Genomic DNA, 25,825 nt, shown 5'->3' on the forward strand with positions numbered 1-25,825 from the left:
AGGATACAAAATAAATCCACATAAATCCTCAGCATTTTTATACATCACCAACAAAATCCAACAGCAAGAGATACAAAGAGAAATTCCATTCAAAATAACTGTTGATAGCATAAAATATTTTGGAATCTATCTACCAAAGGAAAGTCAGGAATTATATGAGCAACATTACAAAACACTTTCCACACAAAGTCAGATTTAAATAATTGGAAAGACATTAAGTGCTCTTGGATAGGTTGAGTGAATATAATAAAGATGACAACACTCCCTAAACTAATCTATTTATTTAGTGCTCTACCAATCAGAATCCCAAGAAACTATTTTAATGACCTAGAAAAAATAACAACAAAATTCATATGGAAGAACAAAAGGTCAAGAATTTCAAGGGAATTAATGAAAAAAAAAATCAAATGAAGGTGGCCTAGCTGTACCTGACCTAAAAGCAGCAGTCACCAAATCCATTTGGTATTGGCTAAGAAATAGACTAGTTGATCAGTGGAATAGGTTAGGTTCACAGAACAAAGCAGTGAATAAAAATAACAATCTGGTGTTTGACAAACCCAAAGATCCCAACTTTTGGGATGAGGATTCATTATTTGACAAAAACTGCTGAGAAAACTGGAAATTAGTATGGCAGAAATTAGGCATGGACCCACACTTAACACCACATACCAAGATAATATCAAAATGAGTCCATGATTTAGGCATAAAGAATGAGATCATAAATAAATTAGAGGAACATAGGATAGTTTATCTCTCAGACTTGTGAAAGAGGAAGGAATTTGTGACCAAAGGAGAACTAGAGATCATTATTGATTATAAAATAAAAAATTTTGATTACATCAAATTTAAAGGCTTTTATATAAACAAAACTCATGCAAACAAGATTAGAAGGGAAGTAACAAACTGGGAAAATATTTTTACAGTTAAAGGTTCTGATAAAGGTCTCATTTCCAAAATATATAGAGAACTGACTTTAATTTATAAGAAATCAAGCCATTCTCCAATTGATAAATGGTCAAAGGATATGAACAATTTTCATATGATGAAATTGAAACTATTTCCACTCATATGAAAGAGTGTTCCAAATCACTATTGATCAGAGAAATGCAAATTAAGACAACTCTGAGATACCACTATACACCTGTCAGATTGGCTAAGATGACAGGAAAAAATAATGATGAATGTTGGAGGGAATGTGGAAAAACTGGGACACTGATGCATTGGTGGTGGAGTTGTGAAAGAATCCAACCATTCTGAAGAGCAATCTGGAATTATGCCCAAAATGTTATCAAACTGTGCATACCCTTTGATCCAGCAGTGCTACTACTGGGCTTATATCCCAAAGAAATACTTAAGAAGGGAAAGGGACCTGTATGTGCCAAAATGTTTGTGGCAGCCCTTTTCATAGTGGCTAGAAACTGGAAAATGAATGGATGCCTATCAATTGTAGAATGGTTGGGTAAATTGTGGTATATGAAGGTTATGGAATATTATTGCTCTGTAAGAAATGACCAGCAGGAGGAATACAGAGAGGCCTGGAGAGACTTAAATCAACTGTTGCTGAGTGAAATGAGCAGAACCAGAAGTTCACTATACACTTCAACAACAATACTGTATGAGGATGTATTCTGATGGAAGGGGAAATCTTCAACATAAAGAAGATCCAACTCACTTCCAGTTGATCAATGATGGACAGAAATAACTACACCCAGAGAAGGAACACTGGGAAGTGAATGTAAATTGTTAGCACTACTGTCTATCTACCCAGGTTACTTATACCTTTGGAAGCTAATAATTAATGTACAACAAGAAAATGATATTTACACACATATATTGTATCTAGGTTATATTGTAAGACATGTAAAATGTATGGGATTACCTGTCATCGGGGGGAGGGAGTGGAGGGAGGGAGGGGATAATTTGGGAAAATGAATAAAAAATAATAATAATAATAATAAATAATTTTTAAAAAAAAGAAAGAAAGAAATGACCAGCAGGACGAATACAGAGAGGCTTGGAGAGGCTTACATCAACTGATGCTGAGTAAAATGAGCAGAACCAAGAGATCATTATACACTTCAACAACAATACTGTATGAGGATGTATTCTGATGGAAGTGGATATATTCAACAAAAAGAAGATCTAATTCAGTTCCAGTAGATCAATGATGGACAGAACTGGGAAATGAGAGTAAACTGTTTGCATTTTTGTTTTTCATCCCAGGTTATCTTTACCTTCTGAATCCAATTTTTCCTGTGCAACAAGAAACTCGTTCCTGCACACATATATTGTATCTAGGATGTACTATAACATATTTAACATTTATGGGACTGCCTGCCATCTAGGGGAGGGGGTGGAGGGAAGGAGGGGAAAATTCGGAACAGAAGTAAGTGCAAGGGATAATGTTGTAAAAAATATTACCCATGCATATGTACTGTCAAAAATAAGTTATAAAATCAATTTTTTAAAAAAAATTTTAATCATTTGGGAAAAAAGATCAAGAATATTAAAGGTAAATAATAAAAGGAAATGGAGATCATGCATGGAAGAAATGGCACTTTAGGAGACAAACTATTTATAAAGTAGTAGTCAACAAGATTATTTGGTAGTAGTTAAAATATGGGAAGAAAAAGTCAGTGGAACAGGATAAAGAAGAATGGCAGAAATGTAACCCAATAATTCAGTGTCTGATAAAATGAAAAACATAGTCTTTAGGAAAAACTTTTTATTTCATAAAACATAAGGATAATAGAAAGCAGTGAAAGCTCCTATATCTAAAACCTACAAGAAGAATATGAATTATTCTTAGGCCATGGAAGAGCGCAAAAAAGATTTTGAAAATCAAGTAAGAGAAGTAGAAGGCAAATGAGGAAGAGAAATGAGAGTGATGCAAGAAAATCTTGAAAAAGAATTCAACAGCTTCATAAAGGAGTCACACACACAAAAAAAAAATACTACAGAAAATAACATCATCAAAAAAAAAAAACAGAATAAGCCAAATGGCAGGGGAATTACCAAGTCATACTCAGTTGAGTATAAAATTTATCTTATCATATAAAGAAGTTAGAGGAGAAAGAGGGGACTGATGTAATGGAAAGCAGTTTAAGGGACATGGGGGTCAGAAGCAAAATACTGGTGAGGAGGGAAAGAATGAAAGGAGAGAGAAAATATAAATGGGTAAAAATAAGGTGGAGCAAAATGCAGAGTTAATAATCATAACTATAAATGTGAATGGGATAAATTCATAAAAAGGAAGTAAATAGCAAAGTGGATAAAAAGGCAGAATCCTACACTATGTTGTTTGTAAGAAACACATTTGAAGCAGAGAGATAAAGAGAGTAAAGATAAAAGGCTAAAGTATAACATATTAAAATTCAGCTAAAGTTTAAAAAGCAGGGTTAGTGATCCTGATCTCAGACAAAGCAAAAGCAAAAGTAGATCAGGTTATTTTTACCTTCTGAATCCAATTCTTCCTGTGCAACAAGAAATTCGGTTCTGCACACATATATTTGTATCTAGGATATACTATAACATATCTAACATGTGTAAGACTGCCTGCCATCTAGAGGAAGGAAGGGAAAAATCGGAACAGAAGTGAGTACAAGGGATAATGTTGTAAAAATTTACCCATGCATATGTACTGTCCAAAAAAAGAGTTATAATTATAAAATAAAAAATTAATAAAAAAAATTTAAAAGCAACTCCAAGGTTTTATGTAAATCTGATTGTATCTTTGAGATATAAAATTTGTTCTTGTAACTTGAAAATAAATAAATAAATAAATAACCTGTTGGATAATGCCCTAACCCTAGTCCCCAGGAGCACTTCAATCTCCTAGAAAACTTTTCTCTGTCAGTCTCAGGGATATAGAACTGAACTGAATTAAGCCAAGGTGAGCTGAGTCTGACCTAGTCTGGCTCACTTGTCCTGTCTCCCTCCATCTTCTCCTGCATTGCTTTCTCTCACCTCTCCTATAATTCTCAGGTTCCAGCCAAGCAGTTACCATGAGAATCCTCTACCTGGTGTTTATGGTACTTTTTGTGATCATCTCCAATGCTGATACAGGTAAGCTTCAGACTGACTAACAGAAACAGTGGGACTGGTCATATCTAGAATGGACTCTGAACCTTTATCAGTTGTCTAAACTAGCTGCCCCTAGACCTAGAGATATCCTTCTCCCTAGGGAAGCTTAAGATAAAAGCCACCATCTCTTGGGGTGCAGAACTCATCAGGCGAACAGGTTTTATTTAGATAGACAAATGCTGTGTTTGTGGCCAAGAAAAGGAAAAGTGAAGAGAACAAAGAAGATTGTGCTGCATTGAGAAGTTATGTATCTAAAAGAACTTTTGAGCACAATCAGAAGCCAGGGCAAAGAAGAGTGAGAAATTTCCAATATGATTTCATCATCATACCAAGATCAGTAGGATCTTAATTGGGAGGAAACTCAGAGGGCCTCTAGTTCAGCAACTTTCATTCTACAAATACATATTTAGTGATTGGCTCAAGATCATACAACCCTTTCAATTACATTTTATGTTTGTTAGAGAAATGAGCAGGGAAGCATTTGCCTGTGTATCTACCCAGACACAATTCAAATGAAGTGGCAGATAGTAAGGGGAAGTTCAATAACATTTATACTGATGAACAGCAAATCTTTCTCCTTTCTAGTGCATTATCCACTCAGTTAGCTGTGTTATTCCTAAAATCCAGATCTAAAAATGTCATTTGCTCCCCAGTTCAATAAACTGCACTGGCATTGCCTTGTCTCCAGTATCAAAAAAGGCTCCAATTTATCCTTCTAGATTCATAATCCTAGTCCCTCTCATTTTGTAGATGAAAACATGAAGGCTCAGAAATTCATTTAGTAATAATTGAATTAGTAAAGTGATTTACTAGAAGTCACACAAATAAATCATATATTTCACATACTCTAATGTCTAGCCAAACTGACCTTGTTGTTCTTCACATGTAACTTTCTATCTTCCATCTCTGTGCCTTTGCATAGATTGTGCCTCTTGCTGATATAATCCCTCATCAATGAACTTTAAAGTATTGAAGACAGATTTGAAATTCCAGAAACAAAATTCACATTTGGAAGGAGTCCCCAGAAGTCCTATGGACTCACCCTTTTCCAAAAGGAGTCCATTTGATTACATAAAGGTCAATTGTTATCCTACCTCTGCTTGAGGAACTCTGCAAAGTCCCTAATGATTAGGAAGTTTATCCTAACATTATCCTCTCTGCAGCTTCTACCCATTGCTCCCAAGTACAATAAAGTTCTTTGAAGATAAGTTTAAACTCATCTTATGGACACATGTAGAAAGGAAGTTTTATGAAGTCAGACTCAATTCTCCTAAGTCCCAGTTCAGTACTTCCCATAATAGCTTATTATTGTTACACTAATTATATGGCTTCTGGACCATACTAGTCATTATCTAGTAGGTCTTGGGCTTACTTCAAAGTGGAAATATTTCTCTATATCTTCGATAAAGGGTTCCAACTTAGAAATTCATATTATCCATTTAATATCATATTGGACTTTCTTTTTTATTAATAGTTTTTATTTACCAGATATATGCATGGGTAATTTTACAACATTGACAATTGCCAAACCCTTTGTTCCAAATTTTCCCCTCCTCCCCCCCCCCCAGATGGCAGGTCAACCAATACATGTTAAATATGTTGGAGTATAAATTAAATACAATATATGTATACATGACCAAACAGTTGTTTTGCTGTACAAAAAGAATCAGACTTTGAAATAGTGCACAATTAGCCTGTGAAGGAAATCCAAAATGCAGGCAGACAAAATTAAAGGGATTGGGAATTCTATGTAGTGGTTCATAGTCATCTCCTAGAGTTCTTTCACTGGATGTAGCTGGTTCAGGTCATTATTGCTCTGTTGGAGCTGATTTGGTTCATCTTGTTGAAGAGGGCTAGATCTATCAGAATTGATCATCATATACTATTGTTGTTGAAGTATATAATGATCTCCTGGTCCTGCTCATTTCACTTAGCATCAATTCATGTAAGTCTCTCCAGGCCTTTCTGAAATCATCCTGTTGGTCATTTCTTACATAACAATAACATTCCATAATATTCATATACCATAATTTATTCAGCCAATCTCCAATTGATGGGCATCCACGTAGTTTCCAGTTTCTGGCCACCACAAAGAGGGCTGCCACAAACATTCTTGCACATACAGGTCCCTTTCCCTTCTTTAAAATCTCTTTGGGATACAAACCCTATAGCAACACTGCTGGGTCAAAGGGTCTGCACAGTTTGATAACTTCTTAAGCATAGTTCCAAATTGCTCTCCAGAATGGCTGGATGTATTCACAATTCCACCAACAATGTATCATTGTCCCTGTTTTTCCCCTCCAACATTCTGCATTACCTTTCCCTGTCATTCTAGCCAATCTGACAGGTGTGTAGTGGTATCTCAGAGTTGTCTTAATTTGCATTTCTCTGATCAATAGTGATTTGGAACACACTTTCATATGAGTAGAAATAGTTTCAATTTCTTTATCTGAGAATTGTCTGTTCATATCCTTTGGACATTTATCAATTAGAGATTGGCTTGATTTCTCTATATTCTCTATATATATTCTCTATATATTTTGGAAATGAGGCCTTTATCAGAATCTTTGACTGTAAAAATGTTTTCCTAGTTTATTGTTTCCCTTCTAATCTTTCTGCATTAGTTTGTTTGTACAAAAACTTTTCAATTTAATATAATCAAAGTTTTCTATTTTGTGATCAATAACGATCTCTAGTTCTTCTTTGGTCATGAATTCATTCCTCTTCCACAGGTCTGAGAGGTAAACTATCCTATGTTCCTCTAATTTATTTATAATTTCATTCTTTATTCCTAGGTCATGAACCTATTTTGACCTGACCTTGGTGTATGGTGTTAAGTGTGGGTCAATGCCTAGTTTCTGACATTTTAATTTCCAGTTTTCCCTGTAATTTTTGTCAAATATTGAGTTCTTATCCCAAAGGCTGGGGTCCTTGGGTTTGTCAAACACTAGGTTATGAGAGTTATTGATTATTTTGTCCTTTGGACCTAACCTATTCCCCTGATCAACTAGTCTATTTCTTAGCCAATACCAAATGGTTTTGGTAACTGCTGCTTTATAATATAATTTTAGATCTGGTACAGCTAGGCCACCTTCATTTGATTTTTTTTTCATTAATTCCCTTGAAATTCTTGACCTTTTGTTTTTCCATATGAATTTTGTTGCTATTTTTTCTAGGTCATTAAAATAGTTTTCTGGGAGTCTGATTGGTATAGCGCTAAATAAATAGATTAGTTAAAGTAGTATTGTCATCTTTATTATATTTGCTTCACCTATCCAAGAGCATTTAATGTTTTTCCAATTACTTAGATCAGACTTAATTTGTGTGGAAAATGTTTTGTAGTTTTGCTCATATAGTTTCTAATTTTCCCTTGGCAGATAGACTCCTAAATATTTTATACTATTGATAGTTACCTTAAATGGAATTTCTCTCTGTAGCTCTAACTGTTGGATTTTGTTACTGACAATCTAAGAATGCTGATGATTTATGTGGATTTTTTTGTATCCTGCAGCTGTGCTAAAGGTGTGGATTATTTTTAATAGCTTTTTAGTTGAATCTTTGGGGTTCTCTACATATACCATCATATCATCAGCAAAGAGTGATAATTTGGTTTCCTCATTACCTATTCTAATTCCTTTAATCTCTTTCTCCTCTCTTATTGCCAAATCTAGCATTTCTAATACAATATTGAATAGTAATTGTGATAGTAGACAACCTTGTTTCACCCCTGATCCTAATGGGAATGGTTGTAATCTTTCCCCATTACATATGATGCTTATTGATGGTTTTAAATATATGTTCTTGATTATTTATTATAAGCCCATTTATTCCTATACTCTCAAGTGTTTTTAATAGAAATGGATGTTGGATTTTATCAAATGCTTTTTCTGCATCTATTGAGATGATCATATGATTTTTGTTAAATTGATTATTAATATGGCCAATTATACTGATATTTTTCCTAATATTGAACCAGCCCTGCATTCCTGGTATAAATCCTACTTGACCATGATGTATTCATATTGGACTTTCTTAAGTCACCTTGACTTTGGTCTCTCTTTGGCGCAGGTCAGATGGATAAATGAGTTGTCATAGCCCAAAGCTTTATTATCTAATTATTACTCTTCTCTGCTAGGGAGGCCCTTCAAGTTAAGACTGGTCCTAAGATAGCAATCATACAATTTATATCTGGGGCCCAATCTTGAAATCTTTCCAACCTGTAGGGCTACCAGAGTTCACACTCCGTGGTCAAAAGCCTTTTAGAGATTAAGGTTATCTACATGGTATACTGCTGAATGAAGAAAATTGCATAATTGTTCTAAGTCCATTATAAATCTATGTTATATAACCTCATGGGCCTTCATTGTTGCTAAGCAATCCTACTACACCTCTGTCATTAATTCACAATGGCTCTTTCAAACCTTTTCATCCTTCTTCAGATCTTCCATGGCTGTTCATACCCCACTCTCAGCTAAAAACATAATCTCATTTTTAATACTGAGGCCATTTACCAAGGGCTCTCTCTCATCCCTGCCTCCTGATTTCATGTCAGTCAGATGTGTTCTGTCACTTTCTCTTTCTTCACCCTCATCTCACAAGAGTTGCCCCTTCTTGCTAGGACAAATTCTGCCACTTGGACAAGTGATCCCAATGCATCTTGTCTCCTCCAGCAAATTGCACCCTCTAATATCCAGACTATCTCATTTCTATTTACTCTTGTCTCCTGACTGCTTTCCTATCTACTACAACCATATCAATGTCTCTTCTGTCCTTAAAGAACCCTCACTTGATTTCCACCTATGCCAGCTATCATCTCATATCTCTCCTGTCTTTTGTGTCTAAATTCCTTAAGGATGTCCACAACAGGTGCTTCTACTTCCTCTTTCTTGATTCTCTTAATACCTTACAATCTGACTTCTGATCTCATCATTCATCTGAAACTGCTCTTTCAATTTCTTCATTACTTGTTCTCAATCTTCATTCTTCTTGATCTTTCTACAACATTTGACACCCTAATCACTTTTTTTCTCCTTGATACACTCTTCTCTATAGATATTTATGATTACTGTAGCAAAAGTTTTCTGAGAATTAATTGATAAAGTATTTATACCAATCCCATAATCAGCAGTGCAGAAATATGGGAAAACAATATAATTTATTATGCTCAGAATATAGGTCTCATATAACAAAAAAAAAAAAAAAAAAAATCAGTGAGCCCTGAATATCTTTGTTAAGTTATATTACATAGGTTTTGGTTACATAAACAGGATGGGGACAACAGAATTTCTTTTTTTGTTTGTTTGTTTCCTTTTTTATTTAATTTTTTTATTAAAACTTTATTTTCAAAACATAAGCATGGATAATTGATCCTTGTAAATCTTGTGTTCCAAATTTCCTCTCTCTTCCCCCCACATTCCCTCCCCTAGATAGCAAGTAATATATTAAACGCGTTAAAAAATATGCTAAACACAATATATGTATACATATTTATACAATTATCTTGTTGCACAAGAAAAATCATATTAAAAAGGAAAAAAAATGAGAAAAAACAAAATGCAAGCAAAGAACAACAAAAAGAGTAAAAATGAGGGGCAGCTAGGTGATGAGGTGGATAGAGCACCAGCCCTGAATTCAGGAGGACCTGAGTTCAAATCTGGTCTCAGACACTTAACACTTCCTAGCTGTGTGACCCTGGGCAAGTCACTTAACCCCAGCCTCAGAAAAAGAAAAGAAAAAAAAAAAAAAAAAAGAGTGAAAATGTTGTTGTGATCCACACTCAGTTCTCACAGTCCTCTTTCTGCACATAGATGGCTCTGTTCACCACAAAATCATTGGAACTGGCCTGAATCATCTCATTGTTGAAAAGAACCACATCCATCAGAATTGATCATCATATAATCTTGCCATTGCCATGTACAATGATCTCCTGGTTCTGCTCATTTAACTCAGTGTCAGTTTATATATGTCTCTTTGAAATCATCTTGCTGATCATTTTTTACAGAACAATAATATTCCATAACATTCATACACCATAACTTATTCAGTCATTCTCCAACTGATGGACAGCCACTCAGCTTCCAGTTCCTTCACACTGCAAAAAGGACTCCCACAAATATTTCTGTATATGTGGGTCCCTTTCTCTCCTTTATGATCTCTTTGGGATACAAACCCAGTAGAAACACTGCTAGATGAAAGGGTATGCACATTTTGATAGATAGTCCTTTGAGCATAGAAACAACAGAATTTCTTTTTTTTTTTTTTTTTTTAGCAGTTAAATTTTTTAATACACTCCTCTTCCTTCAAAGAAGTTTCCCTTTTGAGTTAGGGAAGATAAAAAAACAATTAGAAATAACACAAAACATATTAAAAAGTTAATTTTAAAATTGACCAATATTTAATCTTTAGTTTGTGAAATTTCCTAAATTCTAACTAGATATTCCAGTGAAACTCAATTACTTTTTGATTGTTTTCCCAATTCACACAAACCTTTTCTGCTTTGTGAACCAGGAAAGGGTTAAGTGCCCAATAATGCAAAAATAGGCTGTTTGCTGTCGTTTTTTAAAGAAGCATCAGAGACTTTGTTTCCATCAGTTCCTCAAACTCTCAAATTCCTTTCAATCTATGCTACATGCTAAAACTTTCTTTCTTAACTTTCTGTATACATATCTCTTTAGGGGACTTTGATGAAAGCTGCTTTAAAAGTGCAGGTCTTATTTCTTTCTCACTCTGATCTGACACTTTTCCTACCCTCTTCTACCTGCTTTTACCATTTTCATTGTAGTAAATATGTTATCTTTCCTTCTCTATCCCAATCATCCAGCAAGAAATTGGGATAGTGTGGCTTGGAGAGAGAAAGAAACTTTCTTTCCTTCAAAATCTTCAATTTTATCAATTGCTTTCTTATCATTTGCTTTTAAAATTTTTTATAAACTCTTTAAAAACTTTTTATAAGATTCAATCCTTTTTCCTTAAGATAAATTTAACAGAGTGATACCATAGACTAATTGCCAATTTAATGACTAATCTCAAAACCTCCAGAATCTGCTAGAAATATTTTTATTTGTTCTACAACTTTAACTAACTTTATTTCTGTACATCCAATTTGGCCAGGGCTGGGTTCACAGGGGAAAAAAAATCAGGTTTTTTCCCTTTTTTAACTCGGAAGTTAGGAATGCTAATAAATCTTTTCTTGTGTTCACCTCTTAGAAGTTGTTGTTGTTGCTGTTGTTTTTCCCCTGGCTACATTTGAAATCTTTCAAAGTATGCTCACAGCATAAATAATGGCAAAATAAATACAATTAAAATCCTTAGACTGATCCTTCTAGACCCTTGCTCAAACTTCCCCTTCCCAAACTTGTAGAGGGGAGTTTGAAATCTGATTCCATCTGCAAAACAAAGCCCACCAAAGTCCTCGAATTTCTAGCTCTCCTTAGACTGAGAAGTGCTTGCTAAAAGTAATTTATAAATCATAAAAGGAAGGTAAGAAAACCAGGCCTCTCCTTGTTTTCTTTTTCTTCTGCCAAGGGAAGAGACAGACAAACAGACAGAGACAGAGATAGAGATACACAAGGATAACAAGAGAGAAAGAGGCAGAGATAAAAATAGATACACACACACACACACACACACACACACACACACACACACTCATGCACAGAGTCTCTTACCTACTTTAGCCATCTTTAAGTCAAGTCTATTAACTATAGTTTAGTTAATCCAGACTAATTGACTTCTGAGATGGGACTATTTAAACTACTTACTTCTTCCTCTGTTAATCTGGGCAAGCTATATTTTTGAAGGTATTCTTCCATTTCATTTAAGTTATCGAATTTATCGGCATAAAGTTGAGCAAAGTAGCTCCTAACTATTGTTCTAATTTCCTCTTCATTAGTGGTGAGTTCACCCTTTTCATTTTCAAGACTATCAATTTGCTTTTTCTCTTTCCTTTTTTTAATCAGGTTTACTAAGGGTTTGTCTATTTTGTTGGTTTTTTCATAAAACCAACTCTTAGTTTTATTAATTAATTCAATAGTTTTTTTACTTTCAATTTTATTAATCTCACCTTTTATTTTTTGAATTTCAAGTTTTGTGTTTGTCTGGGGGTTTTTAATTTGTTCCTTTTCTAGCAATTTTAGTTGTAAACCCAATTCGTTGGCCCTCTCTTTCTCTATTTTATGCAGGTAGGCCTGTAGAGATATAAAACTTCCCCTAATTACTGCTTTGGCTGTATCCCACACATTTTGGTATGATGTCTCATTATTGTCATTTTCTTGGGTGAAGTTATTAATTATGTCTATGATTTGCTGTTTTACCCAATCATTCTTTAGTATAGAGATTATTTAGTTTCCAATTATTTTTTGGTCTATTTTCCCCTGGCTTTTTATTAAATGTTATTTTGATTGCATTATGGTCTGAAAAGGATGCATTTACTATTTCTGCCTTACTGCATTTGATTTTGAGGTTTTTATGCCCTAGTATATGATCAATTTTTGTATAGGTTCCATGAACTGCTGAGAAGAAAGTATATTCCTTTCTGTCTCCATTTAGCTTTCGCCAAAGATCTATCATATCAAACTTTTCTAGTATTCTATTTACCTCTTTGACTTCTTTCTTATTTATTTTGTGGTTTGATTTATCTAATTCTGAGAGTGCAAGGTTGAGATCTCCCGCTATTATAGTTTTGCTATCTATTTCCTCTTGCAGCTCTCTTAATTTCTCTTTTAAGAATTTAGATGCTGCACCACTTGGTGCATACATGTTTAATATTGATACTGCTTCACTATTGATGCTTCCCTTTAGCAGGATATAATGCCCTTCCTTATCTCTTTTAATTAGATCAATTTTTGTTTTTGCTTGATCTGAGATGAGGATGGCTACTCCTGCTTTTTTGGTTTTGCCTGAAGCATAATAGATTCTGCTCCACCCTTTTACTTTTAGTTTGAATGTCTCATCCTGTTTCAGGTGTGTTTCCTGTAAACAACATATAGTAGGATTCTGACTTTTAATCCAGTCTGCTAACTGCTTCCTCTTTATGAGGCAGTTTGCCCCATTCACATTTATGGTTAGAAGGACTAATTCTATATTGCTTGCCATCCAATTAACCCCTGCTTATGCTTTTCCCCTTTCCTTCCCTTTTACCCTCCTATCCAGTATTAAACTGGTAAACACCACTTGCTTTTCACAGCCCTCCCTTTTTAGGATCCCTCCCCCACCTTAAAGATCCTCCCCTTATTTTACCCCTTTTCCTCGAAATTACTGTATTCCCTTCCCCTTAGCTTACTCCTTCCCTTTCACTTTTCAATGAAGTGGAAGAAGTTTCACCATAAATCGAATATGTCTATTGATACACGCTATGTTCATCTCCCTCCTTTCTTTCTCTCAGATATAATAGGTTACCTTTGCCTCTTCATGAGATGTAGTACCACCACTTTGTACTTTTTTATGATATAATCTCCTTTCCACCTCTATTTTCTAAGACAAATTGTACATATGTTCTTTACATATTTTTTTGACAGAAGTATAGTTCTCAAGATTTCTTTTTACCTTTTTTAGAAGTCTCTTGAGTTCTGTATTTGAAGATCAAACCTCTTATGTAGGTCTGGTTTTTTCATCAAAAATAGATGGAATTCATTTATTTCGTTTAATGTCCATCTTCTTCCCTGGAAAACGATGCTCATTCTTGCTGGGTAAGTTATTCTTGGCTGCATACCAAGTTCCTTAGCCTTTCGGAATATCATGTTCCAGGCCCTGCGTTCTTTTAATGTGGATGCTGCTAGATCCTGTGTTATCCTTATTGTGGATCCTCCATATCTGAATTGTTTTTTTCTAGCAGCTTCCAATATCTTTTCCTTTGTCTGATGGTTCTTGAACTTGGCCACTATATTTCTTGGCGTTTTGATTTTAGGGTCCCTTTCAGTAGGTGATCGATGAATTTTCTCAATGTCTATTTTACCCTCTGTTTCCAAAACGTCTGGGCAGTTCTCTTTGATAATTTCCTCGAAAATGGTGTCCAAGCTCTTTTTTTCCTCCCATTTTTCAGGGAGTCCGATTATTCTCAAATTGTCTCTCCTGGATCTGTTTTCCAGGTCTGTTGTCTTTCTGGTAAGGTACTTGACAGTCTTTTCAATTGTTTCATTTCTCTGGTTTTGCTTGACTCCCTCTTGGTTTCTCCTTGAGTCATTCATTTCTACTTGTTCCAGTCTAATTTTCAATGATGTATTTTCTTCACTCACTTTTTTTATATCTCTTTGTAATTGTCCAATTGAGTTTTTATCTTCTATGGAATTTTTTTCCATTTTATCCATTTTATTTTTTAGAGAGCTGATTTCTTTTTCCAGCTCACTAATCCTGTTTTCCTTGGAGTTGTTTACCTTTTCCATCTCACTAATCCTGTTTTCCTTGGAGTTGTTTACCTTTTCCAGCTCACTAATCTTGTTTCTCAATGATTTGATTTCTTTATCCATTCTGTCTTTGATTGCATGGGATGACTTCTCCAGGCTCTCTTGCCAAGCTTCCCTTTCCTTTTCCCATTTCTCTTCCAGCTCTCTTGTGAGAGCCTTTTTTATTTCCTCTATGAGGTTCTTTTGTATTGAGGAGCAGCTTATATCCCTCCCAGGGGATACATCTGGGGGCATTCTGTTCCTAGTCTCCTCAGCATTTGAAGTCTGCTCCCTCTCCACACAAAAGCTGTCAATGGTTAGAGCCCTTTTGAATTTTTTATTCATTTTGTCAGAATCAAAGAAAACAAACTGACAAGAGAAACAATTGGTCTGTTTTGCGGGGGATGGGGCTGGATGTTATTAATGGGCTTCCTCTACAGACTGGGGATAGGGCAGCAGAGAGCCACTAACAGAACAGCAATGACTGTACTGAGTCTGCGCTCTGAGGCTCCGAGAACGCACCGAGTCAGTCCAGGTGGGGGTTGGGGGTGGCCGGGCTCTGAGAGACGCTGGCTTTCTGGGGTTTTAATCTTCACCTCCGGTGTTTACACCCTCTCTGCTGCTCCTGGCTTGCTGCCAAGACGGAGCATCCACACTGGGGCAAAAGCCCTTTCGCAGAAACTGCAGAGATCACACCCCTCCCCCTCCGGTCTGAGCTGTGTGAGCTGCCTGTCTCACTCTGGCTTGCCTGCCCTCAGTCTGCGCCCAGTCTGATTGACCCTCCCCCGAACAAACACAGACCTTTTCTGGCGACTTTCAAGGATGTCTTCTCTTGGTGATAATTTGTGGATTTCTTTCTGGGTCAAGCATTAAGTCAGAGGCTTGTCATGAAGTAAGTTCTGAGAGAAAGCGAGGAGAAACAACAGAATTTCAAAGAACAAAAATTAGAATATGATTATTTACAAAGAAAAAATGGCAGAAGAGAAAGAATTTTATCAGGAAAAAAGAATACTATTTGATTAATACTGGAGCTATAGTTAATGTCTTGGATGGATTTTGCACTCTAGCTAGTTAAGTGACCTGCTCATCCTAAGTAAATAGCAGAAAGCTAAGTCAGAAATTCTCTTATGTCAACCTCTCTCCAATGTAGTGGTAGATCACATAATTTGGGTATCTTATCTACATTTATGTACATTCCATCTATCTCTTCTCTAGATGTCTTAATATGCTTTCTGGCATTTATTTCCACAGGCAGAATACAAATATTGAGAAGCATTAAACATAATAATAAAGTAAATCAATATAACAATTATTAGTCTTATATAACATGGGATTTTTTTATAATTTACTTGATCTATCCCGTTTTTGCCAACCTCAAATGTTCCAGATATTCCTTCATGTTAAATGTACTTCCGATCCTTCCCTAACTTGCTAATGCAAGTCAGGTGCTTTGTAATAATAAAAATTTGGTCAAACACACACACACACACACACACACACACACACACACACACACACAGCATTTAGTTAACATCCATTTAAACAAGATATTTCTTATTCTGTCATTTGGGGTTTAGCTATCTACTTCATGAGCTCATCTGCTTCTGGGAAATATTTGTCATTCTCCCTCAAGTATTTAGCACAATGCCTGACATATAGCTAATATTTAATGTTTAAGTGACTGATTTTAAAGGTCAAAAATAAGTCAAATTACTTTTATAAGATAATAAAAATCTATTTCTTATGACCTTTTTTTTTCTAATATCCAGGGGAGGTAATAACTTTTTACTTACTTATATGCCCTTAATGATTTTATAAATTTCACTTATTTACTCACCAAACCTAGTTCTTTCCAGGCTAAGAAGATCCATTGTGAGGATTCCATTGTTAAGTCAATCTTATAACACACTTTTATGTCATTTTTCATGCTTACAAAGTCTTTAAGACCCATTGTCACAATTGATTCTATGATCAAGCCTGTGAGGTAGGAAGTAAAAGTATTATATTTACCATTTGATAGATGAGGAAAGAGATTTATAGAATCTGAATGACTTGTTCAAAGTCACACAGGTCAAAAATGTTGAAGCCAGGATGCACATCTAAGATTCCTGGAGTTAGGAATCTTAGATGTGCATCCTGGCTTCAACATTTTTCCACTACATTGTGATAATTCTGCATGCTGAGATCATTTTACCTGCCATTCTCTAGATTATGTGTCTCCAAATCGTTTAGTGTTTCATGAGGTGTGATGAACAGGAGAGTGTACATGTTAAGAATAAGCAGTACATATAGTTAGAATAGCATCTGTGATATTTCTTTTATACTTCTAAAACTCTTGAAACACAATAAAATTAAATAAATATTTAATAATTAGGTATTATGTGCAAGGTATTATGTTCAATGCTAAAAATGTAAAGAAATTAGAAATAATTAATCTGCTTTCCAGGACTTTGCATACTACCAGATAATTGGTTCCTAAAGCACCCCTGAAGGGGATAAGGCATCAAAAAAAAATGGTGTACTACAGTAGGATATAAAAGTAAGGAATAACTTGGGACAGTTCCCTATCAGGTAAGCCCTATCCCTCAAGGATACAGGAATGTCTCCATCCCTTGGTGATTAGTTTATGTATAAAATGTTTGAATGTATCCCTCTATTCCTTTTATATAACCCAAAGTGAGGAACAACTACCCCAATGTGCACAACTTGAGTTGTCCTAGATATTCTATTTCATTATCCAAATAAAAATAAATTTCCAGATGACTTTTTAAAATGGTATACCATTTATATTTTGCTTTTAGGCTTTAGTTTTTTAGCTTTGTGAAATATCTTCATAATTTTAAATTGATTATAATTATTGGTTCCTGTTTAGAAAAATATGCATGAGATAATATGTAAAGTGCCTTGAAAACTTTAAAGTATAAATTCTGTCATTATTATTATGGTTAAATTTGGAAGAACTTAAGAAATTAATCAAACATTTTCTTTTCCCCTTGTAATTTATATCTGTTTAAGTTCACAAATCTGCAGTGATGAAATAAAGGGCAAAATTAGAATTCTTTCCTGGCTCTCTCAGTATCTCTTCATCACTTGGTAATCAGTAGTAGTAGTAGTAATATTATCTCATATTTGCATACAATATTAATTTTATTCACCAAAATAAAGAGGTGATTAATAAAAGATCTAATCCCATTTTATAAATCTAAAGATACAGTGACTTGCTCATAGTCCAATTGCTAGGTTTTCTGTCTCTTCCCAAATCTAAATATAGGCATCTAGCAGTTTTCTTGGCTACTTCCCTACTCTGTTCCTCCTCTCTCTTGATCAATTGTGTTTCATGATTTGAAGCTATGTCTATGAAGAAAGTTTCATCACTTTTATACTAGACCAATTCATTCCCACAACACACCTTTCCTCTCCATTCCAGACCAGCTTTCTGATACTCTAGTAGACGTAGTCTCAAGAATATCTCACTTTAACTCAGAGTTAACCTATATAATGATTTGTAAAATTGACCCATGATAATGGGAGGTTGAGAGGATACTTGGAATTTCAGAGATAAGATCAGCTTCATAGAGAAGATAAGGATCTCGAAGCAAATCTGTGATTCTAAAAGATTAAAGTAAGAAAGGAATCCATTCCAGATACTGGGGAAAAACAGTGCAAAAATACAGAAATAATAAATGGAGCCCAAATTTGTGAGAAATAAGGAGGCTACTTTGACTGGATTGTAGAATGCATTAAGAGATAATATACAATGAAGCTAAAAACATACATTAGAACCAAGATGTGAGGGGTTTCTATTTGATCCTAGCCATATGGCTTTGTGGAGTAGAAAAGACTCATACTTTTGCATACTAAGACATAGACTTAATCACAAGGAAGTCCTGAGAGGAAGCATTGGAAATAAAGGCCCAAGAATGAGAAAACATCTGGGAGGTTTGGTGATACAAAAGGGAAGAGGGAAGGTGATACCAAAGACAGAAACCCATCAAGGACTATTCTGTGCTGCTGAAAGAAGTCCAGGAGAGTGCTTTGGGAAAGAAGAGCAGCCACTCTGTATTAAAACAAACTTAGTTCTGGGGTGGCTCTGGGAGCTGCTTTCTTAAGAGAGTTCTGAAGGGAGTACTGTGAGCTTCTTGGGGAAAGCAGAATCCTGCTATATGAAAAGGGAAGGTTTGATTCATCTTATTGGTTTTTAGTGTCATCTACAGTATCAAAATGGACTGTGGACAGACAAACCCTGCCATTCACTGATGTAGGTACTATTGTATTTGGAGGAAAATTCTGAAACTTAGTAGAAGCCTACTTTCTCCTGTGATAAGCAATCAGGCCGGAGGTACATTCCCCAAAAAGCAGATCTGAAGACCTTTACAGATTCTTAAGCTTAAGGGAACCATCTGTCACTGAAACATCTTAACATTGGTTTAGGGCCCCATCAAAGGTGCATATCTGGAAAGCTGTCTACTGTAGCCTTGGAATTCAGATTTCACCAAAAAGCATAATGCTCCAGCTTTATTTAAAAGACCTTCAAATGATGTCAGCAGCCTGTTCCTGCAGGAGAAGGGAAAGCCTCAGAGAAAGTGCAGGTGGTTCATGTTCCTTAAAAGAGACCCTGGACATGTGGCCTTGCAGTCCAATCATGAGTTGCTCTAGAGACTCAGATTTTTCTACTCCTCTGCCTCATCACTAGATTGTGTGTGCCCACTCCCACTTTCCTACCCTGTGAGTATTAGTGGGGAAATATGTCTCTGTGTTATGGGTTGCATGATGCTTTTATTGATTCTGTTTGCCTTTGGTTGCCTTAGGTTGTGTTTGCCTTTGTCTTCTCATTAATTAAATATTAAAAATTAAAAATTAATTAATAAATTAATAATTAATAATTTAAATATTCAGAAATCTAGAATTATAATGTCAGTGAGGTCTTCCTGTAAATAAGAAGCACCAAAGTGGAGGATTAGAAGATAGAATAAAGAGTCATAGGAGGGTATCCTCCTCTTCACACCAGATCCTACATACCAGGTTATCCTTAAGAATCTGAGATTAAGCTATAAGGATTTTGATTGTGGCCTCCAGCCATGGAGATTGAAGTGAAGGAGCCAGAAGATAAAGAAAGAGACAGAGACAAAGATAAATAAGATATAGATGCCTCTTTCTCAGATATCATATCCATGGAACACCCTTTAATGTTAAATGGGTCAATGAGACTCTAGTACTATTTTTGTAAAAATACTATGCATCTTTTTTTTTGCAGGAGAGGGGGCAAGCAAGGGGTATATTTGCAGGAAAGATGATAGTAAATAGTCATTACTGACCTGAATTTAGTACCATAACTGAACATAATGTAGACAAAAACAATAAATTAGAACATGGTTATCTAAAATTCTAGGGCTTATGAAAGATGATTCAGATTTTTCTTGAACAAACTCCATGAATAGAAATCTACTTCTCCTGGGATAAACCTATGATCCTACTTATATCCAACTTAAATCCTTCTCCCTACATCTTCCATCCATTCTGCCCTTTGTAGCCAAAGAAAACAAATCCAGTTCTTCTTTTGTAATGCTGGAGAAAATGAGGCAAGATAGAGATTAGAGAGTTTTTAATATTTTATTTGAAAGGGAGAGATTTACTGGGACCAAATGGATCCATTGTTTGGTCCCAGGGCTGAAAGAGATTATGGTTTCCAAGAATCCAGCAGCCAAAGTGAGTTCTCAATGACATATATGCACAGGGCTCCAAGATACCAGGTGGTAGTTTGAGGAAGGAGCGGAGTCAGAGCAGGAATGAGACTATCAACCAGGTTCTGACAGGGTTGGGGGAGGTTGGGATCAAGAAGAACAATGACAGAATGGGGGGAGGCACTGGACATTCTGATAAGTAGGGAAGGTCTGGGGTCATGATGTCTAAGATAGGAGGTCTTTCTCCTTATCTGGTTAAACATTTGCAATTTATTATCATAGCATAGCCAGACCTAAATTATATCAGTTCTAATGATCAGGAGGGAAGAATGGTGTTACAACCAGAAGGATTGAGGCAGAACAATTAAGGGAAACTGAGGCAAGACAATTAAGGAAACTGAGGCAGGGCACTTAAAGGGAACTGTGGCACAACACTTTCACATGACTTCCCTTTAAATATTTAAAAGATATCCATCATATCCGATTCTCCCCCAAAAATATATTGTCCTTTCCTAGCTAAGCACCACCAGTTCCTTTATCAGACAGCTAAAACATCAAGGAAAGACAGGAGGCAATTTGCCAACCAAATTATCAGCACCTTATTCACAACCTCTTCTCATACCCCGACTGAACTAGGCCAGGAGCCCAGGATCCAGAGCCCTGAGAATCTCAATATCTTCCCTTTCCCCCAGAACAGTGACCTTAATTCTTATTCAACCTCAACATCCTTTATCCGTGGAAGCAGCCTCCGGGAGAATGCAAATTAGCAAATGCCTGACCAGATTATTTAGCTCCTTCCTCTGCTGCTGCAGCAGCTGAAGAACCAGAAGAAAGTTCACACCAGCAATATCCTTGGTATTATAAAATGATTCAACATTTAATCAGTGTCATTTTGTCAGTGGAAAAGCCATTAAAGATGCTTTTTTTCCATCCATTTTGAGGCTGCTAAAAGCCCTAAAAGGCATGGATCTTTCCATCTGACATAGAACTGAAACATCCCATATGATTTATATAGTCTGCATTAGAATTCGAATCCCATGAGAAGAGAGATTGTCTGTTTTTCTTATTTGTATCCCTAGTGCTTTATAGGTAGCAAGTGATTAGGATCTCAAGATCTTTCCTATTCCATCATAAAATATCATGCCTCATTGTAGAAATATTCTGAGTAGGAGGGACTATGACCTCCTGCATCTGGGACTCTAGCCTCTCTTAATGTAGGTCCAGGGACTAGAAAGAGAGAGAGAGAAGAGAGAGAGAGAAAGAGAAAGAGAAAGAGAGAAATTTATTTATGAGATTGTTAGCAAATGCTGCCACCTGCGGGATATTTGCAATAATGAAACAGCCCTTCTCTAATGGTTGGGCCAAAATTCTTAATTCAAGAAATCATGAACTTTCCAGGTAACCAAGTGAGGAAAGCCTCTTGCAATAAGTGGGGCACTAGATTTTGAGGTAGAAGAACTGGGTTTAAATCCTAGCACTGCTATGAAACACATTCTTGAGGAAGCAATTTCATTTTTCTGAGTCTCAGTATCTATAAAATGAAAAAAACTAGACCAGATTCTCTCTACTATCTCTTCTCTTCTCAGTGATGTTCTTCTACCTCCTTGGACACAATTTGGTGGCAAAAATGATGACATTTTCGCTTTCCATTTAATGAAACTGAGCCCCAGAGAAGTTAAGCTGTTGGCAGGGTAGGAGTCAGGGCATGGAGGGGATGGAGGGGATGGAAAGGGTATTATATAACTACTAACCAAAGTCTTTATAGCCTTAGCACCTGAGGTGTGATTCTAAATCAGCCTTTCTGAGATAAAGCTTTTCCGGAACAGCCAAGGGCTGTCTACACTGAAAACCTTTTCATATTTTCACCAAGTTTCCAAACCTTCCTACTTTATCAGGGGACAACAAACTTAACTCCAAGAAACAGCTGTGCCTATTAACACTACTATTAGCATCCTTCTGAGACATTACCAATATTAACTAGGCCCTTAGAGAATCCTAATATCACCATGTGCATTTCTAGAACTGATCTCAATCTCTACCTTCAGTTCTTTATATACAGTTGGCTAGATACCCACCCCCAACTCAGTATATCTATTGTGCCACGGTTCTCTTCTAATTGGTCCTACCTCAGTTTCCTTAATTGTTCTGCCTCAATTTCCCTAATTGGTGCTGCCTCAATTTCTCTAATTGGTCCTGCCTCACTTTCCTTAATTGATTTGCCTCAATCTCCTTAGTTGCAAACTACCCTCCCACCCAGTTCATGAAGACTGATATAACTCAGGGCTATTTGATAAATTGTCAATGTGTAAACTCAGAAAGGGGGACTCCAGACACTTTCTTAATTCCCAGTGTGTTCGAATTTATAGTCCCACCCCCCAATCTGTCAGAATTGGACTTATGCTTCCTGCCTGGAGATTCCTGCTTACTAGAGTTTGGACTCCAGCCCCCCTGCCTTTGTTTAGCTATTGTGTATAAATATGTCATGGAGAACTTGCATTGGCTGCTAGATGCTGGCTGGATGCTGGATTCTTGGAGATGATAGTCTCATTCAGCCCTGGGACCAAACCTTGAATCCATTTGATCCCAGTAAATATCTCCCTTTCAAATAAAATATTTTAAAAACTCTCTAATATCTATCTTGCCTCAGTTTCTCTGGCATTATATATCCAGTAAGAAATTATCTTCTCCCCAAACTGACTCTTTGTCTTCCTTGTCTCTACCCACTGATATAACCCCTTCTCTCAGTCATCTAGACTAGAAACATTGGAATCAAGTTTCTTTCATCAAGACTTCAGGAAGATGAAAAGTTGTCTTCAAATGCTTGGAAGCATTGTTCATGGAAGATTAATCAAACCTGCTCTTTTTTAGACCCAGAGCGAATAACTAGGGCGTTGAGTGGAAGTTTTAGAGAGCCAGATTTTAGGTTCAATGCAATTAGAGTGATGCAGAAGTGGAGTGGGATGCCTTGGGAATTGGTGACTCCCTCAAGCTTGGAGCCTAGATGACTACTTATGAGGAATGTTATTAAAAGAGCAACTAGGGAGCACAGTGGGTAGAGCACTAGCCCTGAAGTCAGGAATACTTTAGTTCAAATCTGACCTCATACACTTAACATTTCCTAGCTGTGTGACTCTGGCCTCAGGGAAAAAAATTTAAAAATAAAATAAATAAATAAATAAATGCTCAGTTGGATTAAATAGATCTTGAGATCTATTTAGAGGGATCTCTTAGATCTCTTAGAGATCTCTTTATAGAGAGGGAGGGAGGGTATTAAGGTATGTTAATGACATTATAATTTGCCTGACTTCATCATAAATTCTCCCAAAGGACAGAAAAGGATAATACAAAGGCACCATGTTAGGGGAAAGATTAATTAAAATTTGTGGTTTAATGTCCTGGCTTACATCCTCTTGGTGCTATTTCTTTATTGGCAGATTTTTATCGTATATCTAGACTTAACAGATGATAGAATTATAGATTGTGTAGACTTGTATCTGTCCCTATCTGTTAGTGATTAACGATTTCTGTGGGGTTTGGCCTGAGAGCAACAGAGCCCCTCACAACAGCAAGTCCTCATCATGCTTGCAATAGACTCCTAAGTATTCCTCTTCCAGCTAGTCTTTCTTATCTCTAATATGTTTGTGATGGTCCACACTTCTGGAATTTCTACCAAAGGAAGATGCAAAGGATTAGCTTCAGACTAAGCTGATTTGTCTCATATTTTTAAGTATTTTTGACTCTATATTACTGGTACAATCAAATGGGGAAAATAACAGGTAAACAAAGAAATGTAAAACAAGCCATGTACATGATAAAAAAAATAAGTTAAAGGCACTAGAATTAAGAGCAGCTGAAGAAGACTTCCTTCAGAAAGTAAGATTTTAGTTGGGATTTAAAGGAAGCCAAGAAAATCAAAAGAGAAAGCATGTAGGAGGGACAGGCAGAGAAAATGCTCTGAGATAAAAAATGGAGTGTGCTATTCCTATAACAGCTAGGAGACTCATGTCACTGAATCAAAGAGTGTGTAGTAGGGAGTAAAGTATAAGACTAAAATGATAAAGTGGGGGGAGTGTTATAAAGGGCTTTGAATACCAAGCAAAGTTTTTTGGTTTTGGTTTTGGTTTTGGTTTTTTGGGGTTTTTTTTTTTTGTTATTGTTGATGTTGGGGGTTTTTTGTTTGTTTGTTTGTCTGTTTGTTTTTTTGTTTTGTTTTGTTTTGTTTTGTTTTGTTTTTTGAAGCAATAAGCAATCACTGAGTGAGGGAGTGATGGAAAGGAACTTTCAAGGAAAAACCCCTAGGAAAAAGAGACAGGGAAAGTAAAAGAAAAATGTCAAGGCCTGCTATATGCTACAAATAGGAAACTTTGAGATTACTTCTTCTTTTATATTAAAGGATGTATTGGATACTGATATAGCAGTTACGGATTCAATCTTGGAAGATTTAAACTTGGGTCCTCAGATGTTAAACTCAGCATTATTCCCAATTTACCATACTTCCATCCTTAGATTTTTCTGGCCACTTTATTTTGTAAGAGAATTATTTTTATATTTCAGATATATAAATCACAAGATCTCTCAGTGACTTAGGAGATGGTATTTGGCCTCTGTGGCCAAAAAAATTCAATTTATATTTAATGTAGTAATGAGCTTTTATAAATTAACAGACATCCTCAAACACAGAGAGAGAGAGAGAGAGAGAGAGAGAGAAAGAGAGAGAGAGAGAGAGAGAGAGAGAGAGAGAGAGAGAGAGATGATCAGACCTAGATCCAAAGCGTTCCCAGCTTGGTAGGACTTGAAAGAAATTATGCTCTGCTGGAATAGCCTTCAAGAACCCAGGGCTACCTCTATAGTCTATACTAATGGTATCAAACTCAAATAGAAATGGATCCTTAAGAGACATATATTGACTTACTTTTAAAATGTAATTTTATCTCTGTTTTATTGCATTTATTTATTTCGTTCAATATTTTCCAATTATATTTTAATCTGGTTCCAACTGTACTCAGATGTAAGGCTCATGTCACCAGCATTATATTTGAAATTCTACTCTATGTAAGACAAAATCAGAGAAGATTTTAGTAGCGAAACAGAGAATTAGTTGTATTTCTAAATTGACCATTTAAGAACTGCTGGGAAAACCAGAAAACAGTTTGTTAGAAATTTGGGTCAGACTAAGACCTTATACCATATTTCACAATAAATTCAAAATAGGTACTTTATCTGAACAATTAAACATTATGCTATAAAAAATATGAACAGAATCATACACTTTTTACAGCTTTAAGTAGGTGACTTCTTAACAAAGTATGAGATGTGGGCAATTACAAAAGATAATAATTTTTATTCCATAAAATTGAAAAGTGACTACACAAATAAAATTAGAGCATTGAGTGGAAAGGAAGTGATCTAAAGGGGAAAAAAATCTTGGTACTGATATCTCTGAAAAAAGTTTGCATTCCAGATATATATAAAATGAAAACAGAAATACGTGAGACCAAAAACCATTTCCCAATAAATAGTCAAAAAATCTGAGTAAATAGCTAGTAGATCAAGTGGCTAGACAACTAGCTCTATTGTCAGGAAAGCCTGACAAACTTCCAAACCAATCTCCAAACCCTTACTAGATATGACCCTAGACAATTCCTTTTTTTTTTTTTTTTAAAGACTTGCAAAGTATTTTAT

The 25,825-nt window shown here is 35.8% G+C and overlaps 1 protein-coding gene and 1 long non-coding RNA gene across 2 annotated transcripts in view; both read right to left on the reverse strand.

The window, feature by feature from the left end:
• Positions 1 to 25,825, reverse strand: part of LOC141555241 (uncharacterized) — a 71,544-nt gene that overhangs the window by 40,092 nt on the left and 5,627 nt on the right. The gene's annotated exons all lie outside the window — the stretch shown is intronic.
• Positions 13,460 to 16,490, reverse strand: LOC141553331 (uncharacterized). Its single transcript, XM_074285054.1, has 2 exons — positions 16,300 to 16,490; positions 13,460 to 15,361 (listed from the first exon to the last, which is right to left on the reverse strand). Exon 2 carries the CDS (start codon positions 14,805 to 14,807, stop codon positions 13,632 to 13,634), a length of 1,176 nt encoding a protein of 391 aa, XP_074141155.1. The 5' UTR covers positions 14,808 to 15,361; positions 16,300 to 16,490; the 3' UTR covers positions 13,460 to 13,631.

Source organism: Sminthopsis crassicaudata, chromosome 2, assembly GCF_048593235.1.
Source record: "Sminthopsis crassicaudata isolate SCR6 chromosome 2, ASM4859323v1, whole genome shotgun sequence".
Lineage (NCBI taxonomy): Eukaryota > Metazoa > Chordata > Mammalia > Dasyuromorphia > Dasyuridae > Sminthopsis > Sminthopsis crassicaudata.

Bases quoted from the DNA above. Each gene is read 5' to 3' on its own strand.
- LOC141553331 (XM_074285054.1), bottom strand. From the start codon at position 14,807: ATGAATAAAAAATTCAAAAGGGCTCTAACCATTGACAGCTTTTGTGTG.